At 41.1% G+C, this 25,020-nt stretch overlaps 1 protein-coding gene and 1 long non-coding RNA gene across 2 annotated transcripts; one reads left to right on the plus strand and one right to left on the minus strand.

Annotated features, from left to right (window-relative positions):
* Positions 1 to 491: 491 nt before the first annotated feature.
* Positions 492 to 23,232, minus strand: slc16a2 (solute carrier family 16 member 2). Its single transcript, XM_073486938.1, has 7 exons — positions 22,241 to 23,232; positions 9,114 to 9,258; positions 7,834 to 8,332; positions 5,951 to 6,094; positions 3,937 to 4,165; positions 1,057 to 1,323; positions 492 to 969 (listed from the first exon to the last, which is right to left on the minus strand). Exons 1-6 carry the CDS (start codon positions 22,656 to 22,658, stop codon positions 1,073 to 1,075), a joined length of 1,686 nt encoding a protein of 561 aa, XP_073343039.1. The 5' UTR covers positions 22,659 to 23,232; the 3' UTR covers positions 492 to 969; positions 1,057 to 1,072.
* Positions 1,349 to 5,420, plus strand: LOC141013274 (uncharacterized). The gene is made up of 2 exons (XR_012180429.1): positions 1,349 to 1,633; positions 3,940 to 5,420. It is a non-coding gene; the product is annotated as an uncharacterized lncRNA (long non-coding RNA).
* Positions 23,233 to 25,020: the final 1,788 nt, after the last annotated feature.

The raw sequence follows: 25,020 nt of genomic DNA on the forward strand, positions 1-25,020 counted from the left end.
AAAATATCCATATATTTGTGGACAAGGTCGTAGACTGCATATATTAAAACAACCACAAGCTGCAAAGTCACTGACCTTCTGTATGCTAAAACTGTGGAAAAACATGTAACACTCTCCAGTTCATGGCATGTGAATCAGTTGAATCGACAACTGCAACAATCACTCATCTGCCTCCCGTGCGGGCGGGCTGGTGGAGAAGTTGAAGCCATGAGGTTTTTGGACCCTGGGTGTGAGTTCAGTGTGGAACAGTACAGTGTGCGGTTGAGTTGAGGTGATTGTGTCTGGTGGCTGATCTCTCACAAGAACAACTGTCTGCTGCGTCCGGTGACATTTACAACAGGTGCGCTTGCTTGTTTCTGTGTCACAGTGGAAAACAGCAGAATAGAAAAAAAAGCAAACCTGCAAAATCACTCAAGATGAGACCGTAAGTTCAGCTACACAAACTAAATAGAACGCACTGTGTTAAAAAATTAAATGCATGAGGTACTACATTAAGAAAGTGAAATTATCCCTTCATTAAGTCTTACTTGACATGCCTCTTCTCTTAACAATTTCTTTATATGGAATCTAAGAATAAAGCATAGTATTTTTCACAGCTTCAACAAGCTATGGTGGCAAAATCAAAGCTGTGAAATCAGAAACTACGACTGTAAGTTAAATTCTCTTCATTTCATTCCTCTTGGAGGTATGCGTTACTACAGAGTCACCACGGGTAAAACCCATCCTGGTTGAGACTGTTGTGCTTATCCTCCTCACACACGTGTCCATCATCCTACGCTGATGTGCCTTCTGTTCGTCCTCTCTGTGGCTTATAAGCCAGAGCGCCCTTTCGTCGATTTCTCTCCACATGAAAATACACAGCAATGAGAGGCCAGGAGGGTGAGATGGTTAAAGGTCAGCCAACAGGAAGTCCATGGTTGAGAGGAGGGCAATCTAAGGATCAGAAAAAGGTGCTGGTGGGCTGAATCCCTGGAAAAAGAAAAAGAAAAGTATAAGAATAAATATGTATCCACTCACTTCCATGATCCATGCTTGATTTATGTGAATATATGTAACCTTTGTACGGTGCAACTCAAATATGCGTCTCCACGTCAGTGTAGCCAGGCAGGATGTCTCCATTGGAGCAGCTCTTGGGCTCCTCCGCTGGTTGGGTGCAGGGCAGCATGTGGGCGGTTGTGGACGTCTCCTCTGGTGACGCCTGGCCTTGCTGGAGCCTGCGGTGGATCAGGGGCACAAAGAACAGCACCACGCCCCCCACCATAGGTGGAACCCCAGCCAGGGAGAAGGCCACCGTGTAGTTCCCAAAGTAATCATGTAGGAGACCTGGGCGGAGGAGGCAGGGGGGCACAGTTCATATCAATAATGACAGATTAGGTGAGGGGACATCAAAGGGAGGTCCAGCAGCAGCGTGAACGGGTCATATGGAAACACCAGGGACCGAGCGGGGAAATACTCTGAAACTTTTACGATGAGCAGTTTAAACGCCAGTTTCGCATGTGCTGATGTATGTTTGAGTGCTTGTTACAGCTGATTAAACCTGCACTAACACGGAGGATTACTGTCACTCCAGACAATCGTCTGCTCTATTCATACATGTGGCTCAAACAGGACTTAGGACTAGGGAGCTGGCAAGGTAAAGTCTGGGCAAATAACACAACATTTGTGTTCACACATACGGCTCCTACATGTAAACTCGGTAAGTCCAGAGTTACAAGGCCTGTGTAACATCAGGTGCTTTACTCTGATGACAGGATTCCTGAAAGTTTTGCACCCAGTTGTTGTCTGCTAAGGGAGAGTTCAAGCACATAACTCCTCCTAAAACAACATATTTAAGTGTCAGTATTTGACGAGGTGGGGAATCTAAAGTGTCAGTCCTACTATCTTACTAACAAGAGCTTTAACTTTGCAGCCTACAACATGCTAATCATGTGCTTTTGAGTTGCTGGTTGGCATATCTTTGATGTTTGGAGAGGCTACCTCTGTATCCCCACTTTCCCTCACGGGCTTTTATGCCAAGCTAAACTAATGAGGTTCAGCTCCATTTTTAATACACAGGCATGAGAGTGGTTTCACTTTTTTCCTCTGACTCTGGGAGAAAATGCAAATACGTTTCCTAAAAAGCGAACAAAGTGTACCTACAGTAACAAAGCATGGTAAACAAGTTTAACACGCTGCTCTGTATGTTTGATCCACCGAAGAGCGTGTGATATAAGGGCAGTGGGAGGGGTGTGTGCTTACATTGTTGCACACAACATATGCATTCTTGCTCCTGAACTGTACAGCCTGTACTGAGCAACACATGTTGACACGGTGATTCACTCATTTAGACTCTGAGGAGCCGGTCTGCTGATATTCAATAGAACACATCTTATACATTATATAGAAGCATCTTATACATCAACAGCATAAAATTGTTTAACTACAAGATTAGCGTCTGCATCTGTAGTCAGTGAAAGGAAAATTGAAACCACATGCCACTATGCTGTACTTTCTTTGTGTGTGTGTCCTATTACCAGACAGGGAGAAAAACACCTGGCAGACATAAAATGACGTGGACCAGTAGGGAACAACAAAACTCCTGACAGCCTTAATGTTTCTGCTGCCAATACAAGGAAACTAGAATAATGTCAGTATTTTAAAAAAAAAATGTGGGTAAAAGTCTTTGCCTTGGAAAATAAAACATTTCATCTAAGAATTATTGCTAAAATCAGATTATGAGAAAAAAATTATACATGAGAAAATAGTTATACATTACAGCTGCAACAAGCCTTATTATTTTCTTGATTCATCAGGTAATTGTTTTGTCTTGAGAGTGTCAGAAAAAAAGTGAAAAAGGCCCACAGATATCCAAAGCTATGGTCCACACAAAGCTTTGCATATCACAACTGTGATATAGCATAATAGCACTGAACAAAAACAGTTTGATCATGTCCCCTCGGGCTATTCGAAATGTCTGTGGGCTCATAACTTTCACTTTTTTCTGACACTTTCTAGACAAAACAATCAACTGATGAATCAAGAAAATAGCTGACTAATTAATGTAGATTCTGATAATGAAAATAATGGTTACTTGGAGCTGTACAATATAAATTTTTTCTTCTGTTAAATATTTCTCTTGTTCTCATAATCGGATTTTAGCAATACTTTGTGGTTGAAATGTTCAGTTCTATTTTACAGGCAAAAAGTATTCCTTTGCAATGTGAACACAAAGCTTTGTATATTTAAACCAAGATTATGTAGAAATTGGCAGTTTGTGCGATATGGCGCCCCCCACAGTTTCTGAGTGCAACACCACCCTTGTAAACACAAATCCCACGTCTGTAACTGAAATGAGCAAATGTTTTAATCAGAGTCTGTTTTTATTAACTAAACAGCCTAAGAAATTTAGTTTTGACAAATACCTCAAACCATCAGTAGCGATATCTAGTCTCTGCGACTGTTCTGTAGTAAAAACAGTGCATGTTAAGTATGTGTAAGATGTGAAAGAGGTTTGCAAGAGAGAGCACAGGGCAGCCTGAGTCATTAAATCAATGTTCTGCTCTCATTGCTCTTCTATATGCTCGTCTTATCAGCGAGCCGGAGAGCAAAGAAGGAGAGAGGGAGGAGGTGAGGGAGACATAAAGGGAGTTGAACACTGCCTGTAGTTGCTTTTTTTTCGCCCTGCAAGACAAATCACTTGAGACAGCTTGCAGTTGGCCATGAGCCCAAAACCTCTAAATACAATCCATCCTGCAACGCATTTGTCTTGCTCTCCCTTTACTCCCTACAGTGGTTCTATCCTTACTCTGCCAATATCAATCAACTTGTGTGCTGTAGCTGCCAACATTCTGAAGTCAGTGCACGGAGCCAGATCGCTGTAAGCTCATTGTGGGTTATATGGTATAAATCAGCGCTATGTTGTGAAAAGCGGTATTAATAAAAGAGCGTGTTTCTCACCAGCGATAGGTGGACCTGCTGTCATGGGAAGAGACATAAGGCCTAGAAGGTACCCAATGGCCTGCGAGGCTTGCATGGGCCCGACCAGCTCGAACGCTATGGGAGCCATCATGGTGAGGAAGCAGCCGTCGCACAGCCCCAAGAACACGCACACGACCACCAGCCCCTCGAACACTGCGCACTGAGGAATCATCATGGACATCAGGCCCAGAGCAATGAAGGACACCACCTGAAACAAACAGCGAAGATACAACAACTTTTCCAACGAGCTTACATCAGTGATAGTTAGAATTTCAGACTTCAGAAGTTTTTGTAATGAAGCCACTGGCACTCAGGCCTTTTGTCTTCACTGTAAACATTCTGTTACCTGTGCAACAGAGTACGCCCTCCAGCTACTGTAAGGACATGCTACAAAACCTACATACGTAAAAAATGTGATAAAGATGTACCGATTCCTGTGAAGAGCTAGCTACACAGAGGGGATCTGAAACCAAAAAATATCAACAGTGCTTATATTTGCATATTACTGTAGCTGCCATTTTTACAATACATTTGTAAGAAGTTTAATCGAATATGAATTTTTTGTTGAAAATACCATTAATCTGATTAATATTTAAAAGCTATGTGCCGATAATAACTAAGCTAAAGGAATATAAAGCGGAGGAATTTTTAAACTTTCTAATCACACCATCTGGTCGATAGGCCGAACAAGGAATTAAGTGCTTTGTGTTTTCATCAGCTGCTGCTGAAGGCTGTCTAAACTGTTTGTACAACTCTTAACAGTCAGCTTACACTGTTGCATTACACCGAGCACAAGGTTCATGAGTTTCATACTGTGAAATCTGAAGGAGGGTTTTGTGCCTCAACAGCAAACTAGAAGCTGGTACCATAAACCCTTCACAATTAAAACACTACAAGAAAGCAACTCTAAGGAATACAATGTGTTTAAATTTAAAAAAAAAAAAGACCAAGACTTTCCAGCAATAAAAGACCAACCAGTGTGTGTCTTAGTATGATAGCAGGAGAGAAATTATTCAATGGGGACATTATGTCTGCACAATCATGTACAATAACGCATTAAAACCCATATGTTTGGTATTTAATATCAAACAGATTTGTCACAAAAGTTCAAGTTTAAAATTCTATCTGTCTGTGACTCAGTATCCCTCTGCTGTATAATACACTTAATTACCATCCTTGTGCATGCAGCACAAAGTACATATACACCTGCAAGAACTGAAAATTGCTGTTTGTGTTCACCCCCGCACTGAACTGCTCAGACTTCCCTACTATTATCCAGATGGGTAATTCTTACAGCATCTTGAAAGCTTCTTTTTATTCTGGTACAGCAAGTGTGTGCAAATTATTACCTGAGTCATGTCTGTATGCAACCAAATAAGCCATTAAAGACACTAAATCACTCAGATTGCAAACTGACTCGTGGTTGTATGTCTCCATGTACCAGTAAAGTTGTAGTTAACATCCCTGTCTGTCCAGTCTCATATTATATAACCTGTGTAGTAAAGAAATTAATTAAGTCCTTGTTGAAATCAAAGGTATCATTATATTGACATGTATGATTCCATTGATAATTTCAGGTGACAAACACGCTGTCTTCACTTACAAACTATTTTTACAGAGGAGTACCGAGGACTGGTAGAGAGCTTTGTTCATATGGTGCAACAACAATCATCTGAAGCTCAATATCGTTAACGTGTTTCATCTAAAATTTGGAGAAATTCCCTCTGGACGTTCCTGAGATATGGCGTTCACAAGAATGGGACAGACGTGAGACCAGACAGTGACCATGAAATTCTGATCAGTTCATCCTTGAGTCCAAGTGGATGTTTGGTGTTCAGGTGAAATACAGCACGCTGGGATGGACCTGAAGTCACAGTGAACTTGTCATTTTTGGGCATATATTGTTAAATAGGTGTCCAGTATGACCTGGGGTGTGATCTAAAAGGGTCAAAAGTGGATCGCCTACATTTTATGCTTTCGTACATTTCCTCACCTGCATGTAGATCTTTTGAAGACCGGGAATGAGGTCACCGATCTTACCAAAAGCGAGGCGTCCCACCCCAGATGAGGCTCCTATGCAAACCAGTAGCACCCAGTCCTTCTGGTTGTCCTTAAACTGCTTCTTTACAAAGTTCATCTGAGACACAGAAAGAAAAACAGACACTTGAGTTTTGGCTGTGTGTTTGGAGGTTAAATGTGATGCATAAGTAACTCACCAGATGCTCCCAACAATGAATGAGCTAACAAAGATATCACACAACCTGCTGGTGAACCTTTTCATATGTTTTCGTGCTCCAGACCTAAGAAGTCAACAAACTCAGCAAATGGGTGTTTGCATTTGCTGGAGTGGAGGAACCGTCCATCCAATAACACCGAAGCCGAGATCTTACAATAAAATGTCTTTATCCACAGACCTCTGGAAAACCAGGACAGGAAGACCCAACGCATATAGGTCAGACCCTCCCACCCCCATCAGCCCTGACCTCTCAAAAACATTAAACCGCCCTCTGAAGTCTTTCCTGAACAAGCTGGTCATTGTGAAATATTTGCTCTGCTTTGAAGGGCTCTACATTCATCAATGGCCATAGGATAGGCATGTTTAGGGATACAGGGAGGCCATACAGGAGAGGTTTCCTGAGGTGGTTGAGCCAATACAAAGGCCGGGGCTGTGTTTACATCTGGGCCCGGGCCTGAAACAACAGGACTGACAGAGGGAGGCCGGAGCTGGAACATCCGACATCTGGATTGAGGGAGATCAACTTCACAGCTCCACTCCGCAGCTTTACACTTCATCCTCATCCTTCACTATCTCACCATCTCACACCAAAGTCGGCCATAGGTCATGTGCAGTCTACGCAAATATACTCCGAATTTTTGGATTCTGTTGATCATGCAAAGTAAAATTACTGTACTTTGACTTAAGAGTAATTCGACTTCAACTCACAGAAATCACATGTAGTCATCCCTTTTTGCAATTAACAATAATGTCAGTGTTTTTTTTTTAAATATTGTCTACAGCCGCAACGATTAAGATAGAAGTTCAGTTAGGTGGCAGCTATCAAATTAATCGCCAAATTTGATAATAGGTTAATCGGCCTAAAAGTAGAGTAATTTTTTAAGACATTTCCAGCTTCTTGTATATGAATATATTTGGTTTCTTCACTCCTCCATGACAGTAAACTGAATATCTTTGGGTTGTTGACAAAACAAGACATCTGAGGACAACATCTCCGGCTTTGAAAAACAATGACATTTTTTTACCATTTTCTGATTTTATATCAATTATCAACCAGTTAAATCGACAATGAAAATAATTTGGGGATTAGTTGCAGCCCTGACATTTTCAATTGTTTTTCAATTGTATCAGAAATGCTCCTTTTTATCTCTGCCACTGGGGGGGCGTGTCTCTGTTTGATTGACAGGAGTTGGCAGGCTAAGCACCAGCAGGTGCGTGTTTTTGTTTTTTTTTAAAAGCAGCTACGCATATTATTACACAACTCTGATTAATGAAGACCATAATGCTGTTTATATATCACTATGAATAGAGAGGTCAGGATTCCTACATTTTCACAGTCACGTACCAAAAATACCCAAAAACGTCATGGTATGTATTCCATATAAGGAAATGTTTTAGCACACTAAGATGAATGAAGGACTGTTAAGTACACAAACATTTGTATTAACATATAATCTTCCATTAACATCTATACATAAATGTAACATAGCACGCTGGTTTCACACTGGTAATACACAGGAAACTAAGATGGAAGACTTTTCAAAACAGCTGTGAGTTTATATTCAGCCAATGTAAGGCAGGAGCAAAAACACAACGAGCAGTTTTAATTTGACTACAAGCATGACCATTATTGTTCTTACCAGATGAACATACGGCACAAAGTAGCCCAGTACAGCTGTGGCTACTCCGAACGCCCACACGCGGTATGTCACAATGTGAAAAACGCGCAGGTTGAAGTACTTCCTGACCCCAGCCAGGATCCTGCTCCACCTGCTCCCGCCCTGAGCTGTGGCCCCTGACTGGATTTGGGGATTGGCAGGGCCAGGACCCATGCCTGGTGGTCCCATGCCTCCTCCAGCAGGCAGTAAAGGTTTAAACAGCAGTGCCAGCAGGGCCTGGACCAGCATGAAGAGGCTGAGGATCTGGAAGGTCCTGCTGAGGCCTAGAGGTTCCACCACCTTGTTGAGGAAAACCGGGAGGCCCATGGAAAAGAGGCTGGCACCGGCCGTTACCACACCATTGGCCAGGCCCAGGCGCTGGCGGAAGTAGTGGCCGAGGATGACCAATGTGGGCTGGAAGGCAAAGGAGGAGCCACAGCCAAACAGTATGCCATATGTGAAGTAGCGAAGGCCGAGGGAGCTGCAAACGAAAAGACAGAGAAATTATGTTGAATTGTTTTGCTGTATGATTTTACATAAACTGATTATACAAACAAGCAATAAAAGATAATCGGCCTCATTCAGTTAAAGGCTTGCAGTTAAAGACAGAGTAATGTTTACATTTCTTTATACAAATTTTGGATTTCATGTCGGATATCTGTTTATTGATGCCTTATTTGTATATTATTTCTGTAACCTTTATATCTGCACTATTTCCTACTTTGTACTATAAGTGCAGCAAAAACTTGCTGCTCATATCAGATTTCTGACTTCCTGTTTTCATGATTGTATCTTGTTCCTTATGTTATCTCTGCCTCCGTTCAGCTACTGTGAGTGTCCGTGTTAGCTTCTCTAACAGGCTAACATCATCCGTGGTCACAAATGGTGTAATGTGGAACATGGCCAAGTTGCCAAATAAGGTGCATGTCTCTGCTTGATTTATATAATGTGAACAAAAAATTTAAAATGTAATTTTTAGCTATATTTGGACATGTATATACGTGATATACGATTCCTGCTTGTGGACCTAAATAAATATAGTCGCAACTTGAGAAGTGGTTTTTTTTGGGGGGGTTTTTCATCCAGATGATTAAAAGAAGACTTCAAAGATTCTGATGATTGCTTCAGGACACTGGTAAGTAAATTAATTTGTAGTTAAGTATTTATATGCTTAGCTCTATGAACAGCTCTAACATGTAATGGTAACACATCAGAGATACAAACTAGGGCAACAACAAGTGATGTCTTTAATAAATACTTACTTTGCAAAGGATGTACTGAGCAGCCCTATAAAAGCCAGCGTCGCCCCACCCACAGCTGTTTTCCTACAGCCAAAGCGGTCTGTGAACATGCTGACCACAGGTGAACAGAAGAAGATCATGCCCATGGCCAGGGCTCCGACCCAGGCTGGAGAGGAGAGAGAATTCATCGTCAGAAACGTACAAATACACTAAATGTTGAAGCGATCACTTACACTAAATACAAGACTATCTTGTACACCACATGAGGATCACAGTTCATGTAACATGAAATGCACTGTGTGCTGTAAAGCAACATAATAGATATGCAGGATACAGTTCTCTGCGATGCATCTGACATACAATAAATACAATGAAGACAAAGGGATTCCCATCGCTGCTCAGAAACAATAACTCATTTTGTCACGTCCAATCTTTCATCAGTCTCTACAACTTGTTAACCCACACCACACACAGCTGAAGAATTTGCCTCGAAGCAGCCTGTTACACAGTCAAACAATTGTACTCTACATACCGTCCCAATTGAAAAGGAGAACAGGATTTTTTGTTTGTTTTTACATGAGAAAGATGAGAAAACAGAAAAAAAAAAACACATCAACGCCTCCTTTATAATTTTATATCATATTCTTTTAATTGCATATTGCATTCTGTGAAAACTAAACAAGTGTCACTGAGCAACAACTCGGCCTTTATGCAGGATTTTTCTGCAAGTCATCATGTTTGGCCTCATTTCTTTGACTGTGCCAACTGTGATCATCAGAGGCCACAACCACTGTGTCCGTGCGCTACGTGTTCAATCGTGTACTCACACATATAAAAGTCATATTTGAAGATGCTTTGAAAACCTGGAAGCCTTTGTATGCACTCTTTTTCCTTGGAAATTTCTCTCTCGTGATTTGCTATTTATACAAATTTATGTAACTCTTTATTGTGTCTTCACTTGCATCATGTACATCAGACACACTCTATAAGATTTCTCATGGTGATTAAGCAGATCAAAAAGTGGATCAAAGCGGATAGTTCTGGCCCGTGGTGTAATGTCCATCCAGTGGTAAAACATAACGAGCCAGAGTGATCCAACAGAGACACTGCGTACCCTGAAGTGCAAACAAACAAGTGTCTGGGCCGAGTCTCCTGGGGAGCAAAGGTAGCTTTAATGTCTACCATGGTGTCTGGGTTGTGGGTCACAACAGGGGCCAACAGCTCAATGGGAATGAGACCAGACAGACTGATAAACAAGTGGATGGTCTGGTTTACGACACACGTTCACAAAGAAAAACATGAACTCTACAGCAATGTTTTGCTGTAGTGTTCATGTTTTTCTGCTGTACAACAACGATTGTTGTGCAGGTGGACCTAAACATTCTGTACCATACATGTCCTGGATTTTCCCTAGATTTATTTTGAGAAAAAGGTGGCAAAGGCTGGAGAATATGTGTGGCATGAGTGGCGTACACAGTCTGTGTGCTCACCTTTAGAGTGCCATACACTCACAAAAAAATAAAATAATCAAAAAAGAGACAAATAGATAGAGACAAATGACAGTATTTATTTTGGCGAGGAAATCATTGCAAAAAAAAAACAAAAAAAAAAAACAGCTGTAGATTGTGCAATGCTTCTGTGCAATTTCACTCTCCTGGGTCTATTTCTTTATTTTAAAAGAAGGGCAAAGAGCTCGATGGAAAAAGCAAAGACAAGAATGATGAAAGAAATGAGCTTTCCAATGTGACCAGTGAAGAAATACCAACAGGTGAATCCCATGATATGGAGGCTATTGACAAAAATGCTGAATATTCTTTCCTATTTGCCCGGTGTGGTAATACTATTCAGTATTGATTTGGAGTCACTGGATCATTAGCAAGGAAGCTTTTGAAAGAACAGCAATTGCTTTCTACTCAAAAATGCATCTATAATGCATTAATTACACATAAGTAATCAAAACAATAATTCTACATCAGTCCAGTTTAGTATAATATTTTTAAGAGTTGTCCCTAATACCATATTGGGGCTTTGAAGTTTCAGTGAGAATTACCACAGGGGTCGGTGCAGCCAATGCAACATCTACTTCCGCTTGAAAAACAAAAAAACCCCACTGATTTAGACATTGATAACCATGGCAGCGGTCCAGCCCAATTCTCCTATTGAACATGTACCTCAGGAACTCCCACCATTTTTTAACTTTCCCGACAAAACGTTCAAAGTTTCATCTTGGCTCTTAAGGCATTTAGCAGATTTACAAAAGTATACAGCAATAGGGGAAACAATAAAGTGGGTTAAATGCCATATTAAGATATGCCTCCTGACCCATTTCCTCAGAAACTATACATAAAAATATATACTATTGAGGGACAAATCAAAGTCTCATGAGATCCGGTTAATCCACTTAAAACTTAATAAGCCAAGGAGTGTGGGTTTGGATTCCCATAAGCACCTTAGCATTATACCATGCACCGTACTGCACCACTGATCAAGAGAGGTAACAATCACTCTTCTAAAGGACTCAGTATGGTTCAAACTACCCTCTACCCTGCAACATACTCAATCTTTTTTTGGTCTCAAATCCTGAGGGGAAATACAAGTTTCCTTATTTGCTAAATGCTTTAATTTGCTCACCAGCTAGTTGCTTTCTTTCTACCTGCGATTATATGCTACCTGCTACCTGCTCTGGGTGAAACTGATATGACACTTGAGAGTGAATCAAAACAGGAAAGTTGCAGGACTGAAACATGGCGTAACAGTGCGTTTCATGTGGTCTCCTGTTGCTATATACCTCCAGGGAAAGACAGGAAACACCAGATGATACATCAGAGAATTACTATTGTGAACAAAAAAACTTTAAAACATGACATCATCCATGAACATTTCTGCCCGAGTCACGTCAGATAGATTTTCATCAGCAATGGTGGTTGTTTAACAATGAAGACAACAACTCCCCTGATCCCTCACTACTACACAACGTCAACAAACTACGCATTTTGTTTTCATCGTTTCATTGTTTCATTGAGCAAATGTTGAGCTGCAACATATTTGCCCTGAGGGGTGAGCATATGGCTCTCAAGGATGGAAATAACAAGCTTAAAGGCATCGCAATGGAAAACATCAGACAGCTCTCTAGCACTGACTTTGGCCAACAAAATCTTCAGTTAAAGCTACTGTGTAGATGACAGAACATCTGCAAACATATGGGGGAGGTGAAGTCAGTCTTGGCACTATGGGAAATGTAGTCATTAAATGATCCCCGTGAGTAAAGTGGCGTTAGGGGTAGGTTTCTTTGAAGGTGGTCCACAAGACAAGCCTGCGCAAAGACACAGCACACTCTGAAATAAATCACAAATTTAACGACAAAATCGGTTTGGGTTTAGTTTGGGTTACAGTCCTCTGATGGCTGAAATCTTTGGAATTCATGTCCACAGCATTGTGTGCTTCTACTACTGGGCTACTGGGATCACATTCATCTTCAATGGTACTTTCCCAACTTCTCACATTCCTATATATTAATGTCTCTAAACAGAGCCTATTCTATCACAAGCTGCACTTTCTTTTCCTTGTCTATTGCCACGTGTCCAGCTGGTTTGTCTGGAAGTAACAGTCGTTTCTCAACCACCCAATAGAGTGTCTCCCATCTGGACTTCCCATCTACTGAAATATGTATGCTGTTCCAGCCAGTATCTTGCACAGTCTCTTAGCGGTTCATCCTGAGGAGCCCACTGAGTTGTAAAATGGTTTACGGTCCATCAGGTCAGCCAGCCTTGGCCCTTACTTCTCTGTCGATCTGTAGTTGGCATATGTTTTTTTCCCTATATGGTCCTCTGGTATTACAAGATGTGGCCTACACTTGTTATGTTACTGCAAGAGTGATTTCACCGCTGGAAAGATGGCCCTTGCATAACACTGGGCTGTCTATGCAGAAGACACAAATTTTTATTGAAATGGTGATACATGACCAGAGAAAACAGACAAAAAGGGCTGTGGTAATCCCTTTTCAAAAGGTAGAAACAACCACAATGCACCACAATTACAATTGTTCAATAACATGTACTACCAAAATTGTAGTGATACAAAGCTGGTTGAAATTCCTTAAAGTTCCTGTGTCACTGCAGTTGTGAGTACGTGTTAGATGCTTCTCTGTAGTAAGCCTGATCTATGGTGTTGATGAGTGTCACTTGACAGAAATTAAAGAGCCACGCTAAGTTTTCTATTTGTGCTTCGGCGAAGGTTTCAGTCATCTCCATGATAACAGGCGCTATCCTCCAGAGTCAAAATATGACCGTGTCCGTGACAAAGAGAAAAATTCTCCAGGTGGGTGACACGTCATTGCTGGAGTGGAGCAACACCCATCATTAGTGTCGAGCACCCTACTGTAAATCATGCTCTACACTGTTTCCCTAACGGAAGAACTGTGTACAGACAAAACAAGATAGAAACTTAAATTTTGTTAATAGAAAATCCAAGAAAATATATGTCACGGTACTGGAAACACTGTGTAATTGACAGTTATAACTGTTTAATATCAAGGATGGCGGTTTAAAAAAAAAAATCCAAGGACTACCTCTTGTAACTAAGGATGTCACTTTGCTCCTTTTAGATCCTTCCCTGGTTGGATAAACAGTATTATTACAAGGAGACAGGACCACACAGAGACAGTATAGAGGAATGTGAAAAAACCCTATAGACAGAGGAAAGGACAGAACACTACGCCCACCCTCAGTCCATTATCCAGGTTCAAGAAGAAAGTAGTTCAGAAGGAGAAAATTGTATAACTGGAGGCAGCACTAATCCACATCTGAGGCAAGTGATAACCTGAGTACGAATAGTACCAGCGTTACTATGAATTAAAGGTTGTTAGGGTAAATAACACAATTACTTCACTCAAGCCTTCATCCACAGGCTTATCGACAGCACCAACGTGGAGAATATTATTGCTGCCCCTGGGGTAAACTGTTTTAAAGCATGATGTACACTCCATGCTACTGTTTAAAAAATCTAAGCACACTATATACAACATACAGGGTACAACCTACAATCAGAGGCTGAACATAGCAATAGTAACATGTCTCACTCGTCCACTTTTTCCTCTGTTTTCTGGCAGACCCCCATTTCCCCCCAGTCCTGGCACAAGTAGTCTCTGAATGGACTGAGTGGAGTGTACTCATTATAGATGATACAAAAGAAAACAAAAGAAAAAGGACATAGCGAGGGAGACTGAAGCAAAATGAAAAGATCTGTGTGTGTGTGCGGTGGTGGTGGTGGTGATGTCGAGGGGGCTTAACAAGCTTTCCTCTCTTTATGTGATGGATGCAGTCTGACAACCAGAGAGACACTGAAAGTCTGTATAGGACCCATCTGTACATCTGAGGAATAAACTTCCTGCAGCTGGGAAACACTGTTGGAGACTGTGGCATTTAATCTGCCAAGACATTTACCAGAGGGCACTTAGTTAAGCTTATATAGGGTATGCATACAAGATAACTGTTTTTTACTTTTGTGGTTATCCAATGTTTTGTGAACTATGTACACATGAAAATTGTCAGTTATCATACTTACAATATTATGTCTCTTTTTCAATCCTGAAAACTAAAAAAAAAGTGCTCTGTTTAACACATAGGGAATGTAAAAGTCTGGTCCCTTGGTGCTCAACTATTTTTCAGATCTGGCCCTTCTAAAATAGTAGTTGAATAGGCCTAGTTTATATGCTTAACTGCAGGTGATCTCAGTCGATGCGACCAATAATGTGTAATAGATAATACCCCAAGACCGCTAATGTCAGAATAAAACCAAACCAAATATACTAGATTAATGTTCCATGTTGATATGCTGTTGCACTGCTGCGAGTGCATGGACATCAAGTCATTCATGTTACGTCAGGACCTCTCACTCCATTCAAAACAAAACTGACATTTACACATGCATTGGCATAGCTGTGGTGGTACAGAGTGTTCTGACAGTGACACCATTTTGTTGTGTTTGCTCTATATGCCCTAATGATGTCCAAATGCCAAATTTCAGCTTCAATCTGATGGTGTTAACATTCCTTTCTGATGAGCAGTGTAGGACCCTCAGCTCCTTCACCCTCAGCTTTTTTGGACAGAAAGTGAAGTCGCTCTGTGGATTATCCTGAATAACACATTGTTCCTGGAAAGACTTGTTGCTGCTGACCTTTTAAAATAATTGAAATGCTTTGAGCAGTACCAAAAGATTTTATTCACTTTCAATCTATCAGGTGACTCTGAGACACATATCCTCAAATCTGGACAAATTCAATCAAAACTATCTGCTTAGACAGATGCCACTGAAGTCAGTAAGAAACAATATTTTTTGGAATTGGACTGAATCAGCCCTTTAAAGCTAAAATTAAACCGCATTTCAACCTTGTCGTCATTGTTTTCTTTCAAATCCAGCGTGCCAAAACAATCAAAAACACATCACTGTCCCAATGCTTTCGGACGACACGGGGAACCAAACAATAGAACATATTGCGTGTGAAATTGTCTTGGGCACTCTCAGTTAAAATAACAATAGCCATACAAGTTTTTGTAAGGCTGAGGCTTACAAAAACTTGTTGGCTGACGTACAAGACAAGACTTGGTACGTAAGCCAACTCCCTCCAGGCCACATTTAATGTCCTTCACAGGTGTTAGAGCCGGACAGTGTGTTGTTATATGACCTAGATGGACATTTCAACTGAAAAACAGACACTAAAAGATACAACTACAATGTACCTCGAGAGATTAGGAAAAGAAAAACAGGCTCAACAGTGCCATTTTAATTCAATCAAGCCTAAACCAATATCAAACTTGATAGCCCTGCATAACTTAAAGTTTTAACCACCCATAATTGTTTAACCATAATTTAAGCTCACCAGATCTAGGATCCACATCAAAATGCACTCACTCATAGATACCGACACCTAAATAACAGATCCACGTCAAAAGTTAATGGGGCCTGTTGTGGGCCGAGACCCATCCATGTTTCGTGGAAATCCGTTAATAAGTTTTTGTGTAATCCTGCTGGTTCAATTTCCTTAAAGATATTGTATTTGGTATCTTCCAGACTATCAGCTTTGTTTACCAGAACAGAAGCCTGCAAATGGTTTGGTTGAATCCTGACTTTTTAGTTAAGCCAATCGAGAAACTGTCAAGAAAATTACGGTTTATTCTTCATGAACACACAGCAAGGACACGGTCTTCATTTTGAGATATTCTGTCGGGAGAAAATCCACGAAAGCCAAACAAGCGAACTCAGAGGGTAGCTAGCAGATACCCAGCACAGGTATTAATGTATCAAGCAAATGGTAGCAAGTGCAGAGAAAGAGGACAGAAAAGAAAGAAAATAAAACACGTTAATACTTTGTTGTCAGAGTTCCTCATACTTTCAACAAAGCAGCTCAACACGAACTACTACTGTATAATGACAAGAGTATCATAAACCTTTGTTTAGCATCAGATACCTAACTGGCTACTTAGCAAACAGAACATCAAGTCAGGCAGCATAGTTTGCAGATGACTGTCAGTGTAAGACAAGTCATTTGAGGGGCCAGCTGTCACAGATGTGAGAGACACATCTTCAAACAAGTCAGCCTCAGTTGGTGTGTGTGTTTGGACAGCAGGAATCTCTGGATGCTGTGTGAGTTGTGGTCTCCGTCGGATGTTTACTAGTCATATCATGCTTCAAGCTACAAATATTTACTGCTGTGCAAACAGCTTATGTTGACGCTATCAATAATGCAATATGGTGTGGGGTGTGCGGATATATATTGGGTATGTTTGCAAAGAGTACAGTGAGTCACGTGATTATAGCAGCACGATTTTTCTGCCTAAGCTTGCTCTCAGACTTCATTACACATAATAGGCGGCCTCTATCTCATGCTGGTGGGATTCTCAGAGCTTGTGTTTCTCAAACGTAATAACATATTTTCCATGCTTGCTTCTAGTTGTGAAAAGGATGATGCTACTTATCGCCTACCGACTTCCCATGTGCTGGCGAAGGAGAGTTTTCTTTCTTTTTCTGTCACCTTTCCATCTGCACCTTCTGGAAAGCATTGATTTACTGAAGTTAAGCTAAACCATCATTCAACAAAAACAGTCCATGCCTGGGCCTGATCATATGCATGTACCTGCTTAAGAGTGTATGGAGACTTTAGAGACTCTGATCCAGCCTGAACCCTTAGCCCTGCCCTCTGGAATGCCAAAAATGCCACAGTACTCCCTGATCTGCCAACCTGGGATTTCCAGCTACCCTGGAGATGCTGGTGAAATCTGGGGCAGCAGAACTACAATACAGCACTGCACAGAGCGCAGCAGTATGCTAATGATGGGAGACTTTTTCTTGTGAAAGCACAGACTTCTGTTTGAATCATTGATTGTTTACTGAATTAATACATTGCTTTCAAGAAATGTCAGCCAAATCTAATGATGGAAGATTACACTCTGACCACAAGTGAAAAAATTAGTGTTGAAAAATGCAACTACATTTTATTTAATTGTTCATCTGAAGGCCGAGGGGACGACTGAGTCTCTGCTTTGAAGAACTACTTACTCCATACAACTTTTATCATACTGAATAGAATTGTTTTTAAGTCAGATAAAACCTGCTAAATATTGTCCAACTGCAGCTTCAGTATATAAAAAATGTAAAAGTAATATTGATTTTACTCTTAAACTAATGATTCCCGAGCCAAATAACACAGAACAAGGTCACACAGAGAGGAGAGAGGCATGATCAAGCACAGAACTCGACATTTGAACACAGACTGAACACATCTCAATCTCTGACTACTTTAACTTGCATGTTAGCACGCCACACTCAAAGATTACTGCCGCCACTATCAGCTCCTCTGAACTACTGTAGAAAATTAAGTGTAGGGGGAAAAAACTGATTCTTACATGCATCACGCGTCTCTCTTGAAAGACTATGTCTCCATGCACAAAAGTTAATGGTCGGAAATTTAAAGCCCAATCCTCAACATTATTCATTAGAACTGTGCTGTACATGTTGTTGCCACATCGTGAGAAAAAATAAATCATGTACTGTGTAGAAATAAAAAAATTATGATGCATGAAGATGCATCAATAATCATATTATAATCGCATCATAACTGTCAGATTCAGAGTCAAATCATGAGGTGCCAAGACATTCCTGCCCCTAATTAAGTTTGTGGCGATTAGGGATGAAACTAACAATTACTTATATTGTCGATTAATCTGTCGATCTGTCAGTTAGCTGTTTGGTCATTAAACTGTTTCCCAAATCCAAAGATGACTTAATGTCAGAGGAGTAATGAAACCAGAAAATATTCACATTTAAGAAGCTGGAATCAGAGAATTTTGACTTTTTTTTTCTTTAATTAAATTACTCAAACAAATTAATGGATTATCAAAATATTTATAATAATTTATTTAATAGTTGACAACTACTGGATTAATCGTTACAGCTCAATGTCACATCTTTCCATTTACCCGCTTGTGTTGTTAGAAGCCTGATTTGTTATGCACTGGGCCGATAAGTCTGTGGTATGTGCATGTTATTTATATATTATTGGTGACCTAAATAGTTAATAAAAACTCTCTTCACACCCAAATGCTGCTGTGAGTAACATTTATAGACTAAGTAGAGAGTGACCGATACTGGATTTTTGAGACCAATGCAAATACATATATAATGTCGGGGAAAAAAATCTGAAATTAATATATCAGCTGATATTTTTATACACACAGTATGTATACCTAAACACACATTTTTTCCACTGATCCCTCAAATGAGGTAAATCAAACACTTACATATTTTACAGTTTAACAGTAAACTTTGTTGTTCAAATGACATCAGTGCTCTGCAACAGTAAACTTCACTGAGCATCTTTTTCTGCATTAAGGAAAAAAAAACAAGGTCTGCACATATTGGACAACATATACGCAGATACCGATACATCTGTTATGGGCCAATATCGGCCGATAATATCAGTCAACCAATATCTTGGTCGGGCTCTAAATTCACCTCTTACTAATAGAGCTAGTTACAGCATCAGTGTTGCCTTCGTGCCTTGAATGCGGCCCAATATCAAGAATAATCGAATGGGCCTCTGCTTTTTGTCTCATCACAGTTTTTCTTTTGATCTGTTTCACACTAGTGGCGTATAAATGAAAATCATTTCAGGGTGAAATGAAAAATTAACCACTCACTCACTCACCCAGTCTCTTTCTTCCTCCCCTTCATACACGTTCTCAGTAGTTATAAAAAATCTGCTGCAGCAGACAAAGAGCTTCAGCTTGAACTTCTCTCCCTTATTTGGCGCGCCCACGTTCAATCACACATCACCTCACAAAGGTTCACTCACTCCCCGCTGATTATAAATTCCCCACAGTTTGTGTTTTTAAATTGAAAGGAATGCACTCCCATACACACCTTGACATACCAGCAGTTTTCTACCGCTGCGGACACAGCGGGAATATAACCTCTGACCATGCCACGCTGAAATCATTGAGCAAAACAACACCATCTGCAACTCATAACTCACATAGCTCACCTCTCCTTTATTACCTTATTTTACTTTTAAAAAAGGCTGTTCTGATCCCCCACCTTGATGCTTCTGAGCCATTTCAAAATCTTTTGTTTACCCCTCAGGGTTTAATAAATACCCGGAATTATCGAGCAAGATATAAAAACCTAATCGCAATCTCTTTGCAAGATTAAATCACATTCCAGTCTTGTCTTGTCACCTCCTCTCCTCGCTGTCCTGTAGTTTATCGCTTGTGAAGTACTTAAACTTGTTTTTAAGATGTTCCCACATGTGAATTTCAACTTTTACTGACTGTTTTAGACTGGATAGCTGTTCAAAAATGCCTTTACAACTGTGAGTATTATAGTTAAGCTGTTCCCCTCGCTTTTGTTCTGTTGCTGGGGGGGGGGGGGGGGGGTCAGGACTCGGCACACAAGCTTAATCCTTTCGCATACAAGAATGACGAGGAATCAAATCCAAGAAACGGCTAGAGACGAAATCCTTATCGAGCCAAAAGAAAATGGATAGCTGAATGGAAATACCTTGATAGCAACTGCTCTGTTGATCTAGTTCTAAAGCCAAACCCGTTCTCAGGTCTCTATCACACAAAACCTGAAAGTAACGTGCTGCCCCCAGACAATGCAATTTCCTTCACATACAATGTAGAAAATGCAAGATGTCATTAAAGATATTAACCTGCGCTTACAAAAACAACTCAAACAAGCTCCATCGTGTCTGAGCCTTTGATTTCTCTCCCTCTGCAACTGTTTTTTTTCATGCCGATGAGAAAGGGTTGAATTTGTTCCAGGGAACAGTCTTAGAGCCATAATCCCTTCCCACATCCTGACCTTAACCTTTGCTGGTGATTGTGGAACTTAACAGGAAGTTAAGGAAAAATACCCCCTCCTGTTGCATGTGATTTCCCCTCCTCACGGACATTTCTTTTCACTAAAATCTGGACAGACCATTGCACAATTTCACCCAACTGAAAGCCGATCCATAACAAAAGAACTGCTATAATTGCTCATTTAGTCAGTAGATGTTAAAGTGATTAACAACCTCAGAGCGAGAGGCTGACACTCTTTAACAGCATCAAGGGACCAAACCTCCACACACCAAAGAGATGCTTCACTGGCAGTAAATTGGACTTTAATTTCAGCTTTTGAGCTCAACACTTCTGGAAAGAAACTGTCAGTTTCCGATTAACTATTAATAGAGCATCAGCTGGCTCATAGTCTGTTTTCAAACTTCCTCTAGACACCAATTTATCGAGATAAAACAAGACTGAACTGTCTCATTCCCTGAAAGGAGATAAAATCGATCTTTTTGTCTGCTTTAGGCTGTATCACAGTCAAGCTAGCAACACCCAGTAGGAATACTGTGAGAAATCATTTAGACATTCACCAGTGAAAGCTTCATCCTTAATAAAATGGTTTAAACGGACTCGTGCATTGTGACAGAGGGGCAAACACTGGCCTCATTCTGGTCATGTATGCCAGAATAAGTGTTCAACAGCAGCTTTATTGTGATAAATTATTATCAGTTCCTGCAATTAAACCATCATGACATCTTGAAGCTTTTTATACCCCACAGTGGCCTATACGTGGAAGTAACATCCTGCTCCAGTCCAGTGAAAGGGACGTTTCTTGGATAACGTGTTAAGTACAGTATGCTCGGGTTCACGGACTGTTCAGATGTCTGTAGAACATTTCTATAACTTTCATTCTTCAGGGTAAAGATATAATCAAGGGCCGCCTGCGTCAAACTAAAATGGATTTGCAGCAGCAGCCGTGGTGTTAATGAATGGATAGGATAGGGAGTAAACAGTGGGCCAGTTAAATGCCTGTTAATCATTGAACATCAGTGAGGGAACCGTCAAAAAACATGCAACTCAACTCAGGCATTTTAAGAATGAATGAAGAATAAGAGTATACAGACTGCAGATATGTATGGGTGAGGCTTATACTGTATGTAACACTGTCTTTACTGCCCTTTAAGTGCAGGGTAAACCCGCATGAACTCCGAGCTGACCTACATCTATTTTAGACACGTCTGTGACACATACAGTAACTTATACATCATGTTAAAAAGGGGCACTATGTAGTTCTGGAGAAGAAATTTAAACCCAAAAAAATCATTTTAATATTTACAATATAAATGAGGAATAAAACAATATTTATTTTTTCCATAACCGAATAAACAAGCTGTTCTCAGAGGAAAATAAGGTCCCCAGAACACTGTTTGAAGCTAGAAAGGTGGCAGGGTCTGCCAAATATAAACAAGGTGAAACAGTATGAAACTGTTTTGTCCTTTAAGGTCTGTTTGTTAATTCACTTTATCCATGAAAACAAAGAGAGTTTGTTTATTTAGTTTGTTTAGGCATAGAAATAAAAAATCAGCTGATTAAGATTTTTCTTTTGTTATTAAAATTTCCCAAAACTACATAGTGCACCTTTACTCTGGTGTGACATGATGATGATGAGTTTCAAGTCCTCCAAATGGAGATCCAATTTCCAATTCTTAATTTTTCCAACGATTGTAACCAAAAAACACATCCAGGACAAACTCCTGTACGACTCTTCATGCTTTTGCTCCATCTCACTGCCAGGCTCACCTCAGCAGACTGTCTGGTACTCACCCACTTTGAACTGAGACGTCTTGTCCTCTGGGTTTGCGTGCTCCTTCACCAGCATCAAATGCAGGATGCCGAAAGAGTTTTGAATCCCGAAGATCGACCCATTGCACCAGGTGGCTGCAAACACCACCAGCCAGCCGTAGCCTCCCTCGGGTGGGACGAATCCGGCTCCGTGGTGGCCGCGCGTGTCCACCTGGACCCCCGCCTCCGAGTCAGAGAGGGGCGGCTTGCACCCGGCCTCGATCAGCTGCACGTCGCTGTCCTCATGCACGATTTTACACTCGCTGCCAGCCGCCTGGTCATCCTTGCTCTTGTCTGCTTCTTGGGGAGCATCTCTTTGCTCCATCTGAGGATCCGCAGCCGGCTGCTCCGTCAGGGAAACTCCGCTGGACGGCTGATTGTCTACACCATTGATCCCCATGCTGCGTGGTCTGGCGGAGAGTTTACTGTGGACTCTCGGCGTACATGCATGAGATATAGGTCACTGACATAAGCGGACCGATTTGAATAACAGATTTGATTGGCTATCTGTCAAAACGTGCGAGGCAGACGGTGCCTTGGTGACAGACAAGCCTCCTACACGCTGCTCGCGGCCAAAGTCTGAGCGCCAACTTTACCGAATAAACCTGCAAACGTCAAATGTCTCATTCTGGTCGGAGGTCTGTATTTTTCCAGGAAATAGCAGGCGCCGCCTATTTCTCCTTTAAAATGTAAGCCCGTGTGTCTAGCGGGCAAGCCTATGGAGACTTAAACGATGTATTTACTTTTGCTGCCTTCTTCTCCTGCTCGGTGCCAAACGCGGATCATCAACCTGTGAAGGCGCCCCGCTCAGCCTCGACTCCGCTCCGTCCCGTCACGCCGTCCGCACACGGAGCTCACCATCCCCCCGGTGATGAAAGAAAACGGCGAGGCGGTCCTCACGGTCTTTTATCCGATATCTCCACACGGTGTGAGATAGGTAGGCCCGTGTGTTTCCAAGAGGCTGTCTCGGCTCTGAAGTGTCAACAGAGCTACGGCCGTCATTCAGCAGCTCGCCCCCGCCTCCTGCCTCCCCTTCCCGGCGGACGGACGGTCGGGACCAATGGCGGCGCTTCATGAGCGCTTACGGTAAAACTGTGGGACGAGCCCGAGCTTCGTGTTTTTCCGGAGTCACGGAAAGACCCGAGTGATTAAAAACGCTTCAGCCGCAGCCTCATCTGACACCGACGTCAGCCTACTTTTCCCTCCCGCGACTTGACTTACGACTCCGGACAGCAGCGTCGACGGTGGCCTCTGTTTCCACCACATGTCCGGTCAGGAAAGAGGCAGATTTATGAGGATGAGTTGAGTTTTCACCAAGGCAGGGGACAGGTAAAGGTGTCGTCTGAGCACGTCTCCGTCCGCTTTACGTCGAAATCTTTGTTCTCAGTGTGTTAGAGGCGTCGTTGGTTCAGTCAGAGCTAAGCTCACGTTAGGTGTGCTAACTATACTGTGTGTGCGTTAGGTAAAAGTATGACAAACACAAAGCTGCATGTTTTAATGGTTTCCTGCCCCAAGTAACGCGACAGTAACGCTACAGTAACGTTACCTTACATGTCCTGTAGCATACAGCAGTCCCGCCCATTAATGTGAGTTCACTCGAAGTACATTTACTCAACTACTGTACATTTACTGGCACTGGAGTATTTCTTTTTATCTTTTGCTCTGTTCTTTCACTTCCACTACATTTAGGAGGCAAATATTGTACTTTCTGGTCCACTACTCTTATTTGATGACTAATAATAGTTACTAGTTACTTTTTTAAATAGCACTTGCTACTTTTTTAAGTAACTAATGTTTTTAATGGGTTCCTTCCCCATGTACTGTAACATTACCTTATATTTCCTGTAGCCTACATTCACTCGAAGTACATTTACTCAACTACTGTAAAGTTACTGGCGCTGGTACTTTACTTGAGTATTTTCTTTTACTTTGTTCTTTCACTTCCACTACATTTAGGAGGCAAATGTTGTACTTTCTGGTCCACTACTCTTATTTGATGACTAACAATAGTTACTAGTTACTTTTTTAAGTAGCACTTGCTACTTTTTTAAGTAACTAGTGTTTTTAATGGGTTCCTTCCCCATCTACTGTAACATTACCTTATATTTCCTGTAGCCTACATTCACTTAACTTCAGTGGTGAGGGGACTACTTCCACTACATTTAGGAGGCAAATATTGTACTTTCTGTTACACTACATTTATTTGATAACTAATAATAGCTGCTAGTTACTGTTTTAGGTAACTAGTTACTTTTTTGATTAGTGCTGCAAGTTTTTAATGGTTTCCTGCCCCATGTACACTAACGCTACCTATATATTTCCGTAGCCTGCATTCATTACCGGTAGTAAAATGCAACTTAAATGGTCCTGCACATTCCTAATGTGGGTGTTCGCTCTCACTCGAAGAACATTTACTCAACTACTGTAAAGTTACTGCCGCTGGTACTTTACTTGAGTATTTACTTTTACTTTTTTCTTTCACTTCCACTACATTTAGGAGGCAAATATTGTACTTTCTATTCCACTACATTTATTTATTAACTAATAATAGTTACCAGTTACTTTTTTTTATGTAACTAGCATTATATACTAACAAAATAACTGTCACTGGAATATAAATGTAATGGAGTAAAAAGTATAATGTTTATATCTGTATTGTAGCAAAGTGTAAAGTTTAAAATAGAAATACTGAAGTGAAATCAGAATCAGGAATGTTTTATTGATGCCCGAGGGGAAATTGTTACATTACAGTAGCTCCTTCT

The sequence above is a fragment of the Pagrus major genome, chromosome 18 (assembly GCF_040436345.1).
Source record: "Pagrus major chromosome 18, Pma_NU_1.0".
Taxonomy (NCBI): Eukaryota; Metazoa; Chordata; class Actinopteri; order Spariformes; family Sparidae; genus Pagrus; species Pagrus major.

Excerpts from the sequence above, each read along its gene's own strand:
- slc16a2 (XM_073486938.1), bottom strand. The coding sequence starts at position 22,658 with ATGGGGATCAATGGTGTAGACAATCAGCCGTCCAGCGGAGTTTCCCTG. Across the intron at positions 8,333-9,113 it reads CTCAGTACATCCTTTGCAAA|CTCCCTCGGCCTTCGCTACT; the intron begins GTAAGTATTTAT and ends TTTCGTTTGCAG. Across the intron at positions 1,324-3,936 it reads AGCAGGTCCACCTATCGCTG|GTCTCCTACATGATTACTTT; the intron begins GTGAGAAACACG and ends TCCTCCGCCCAG.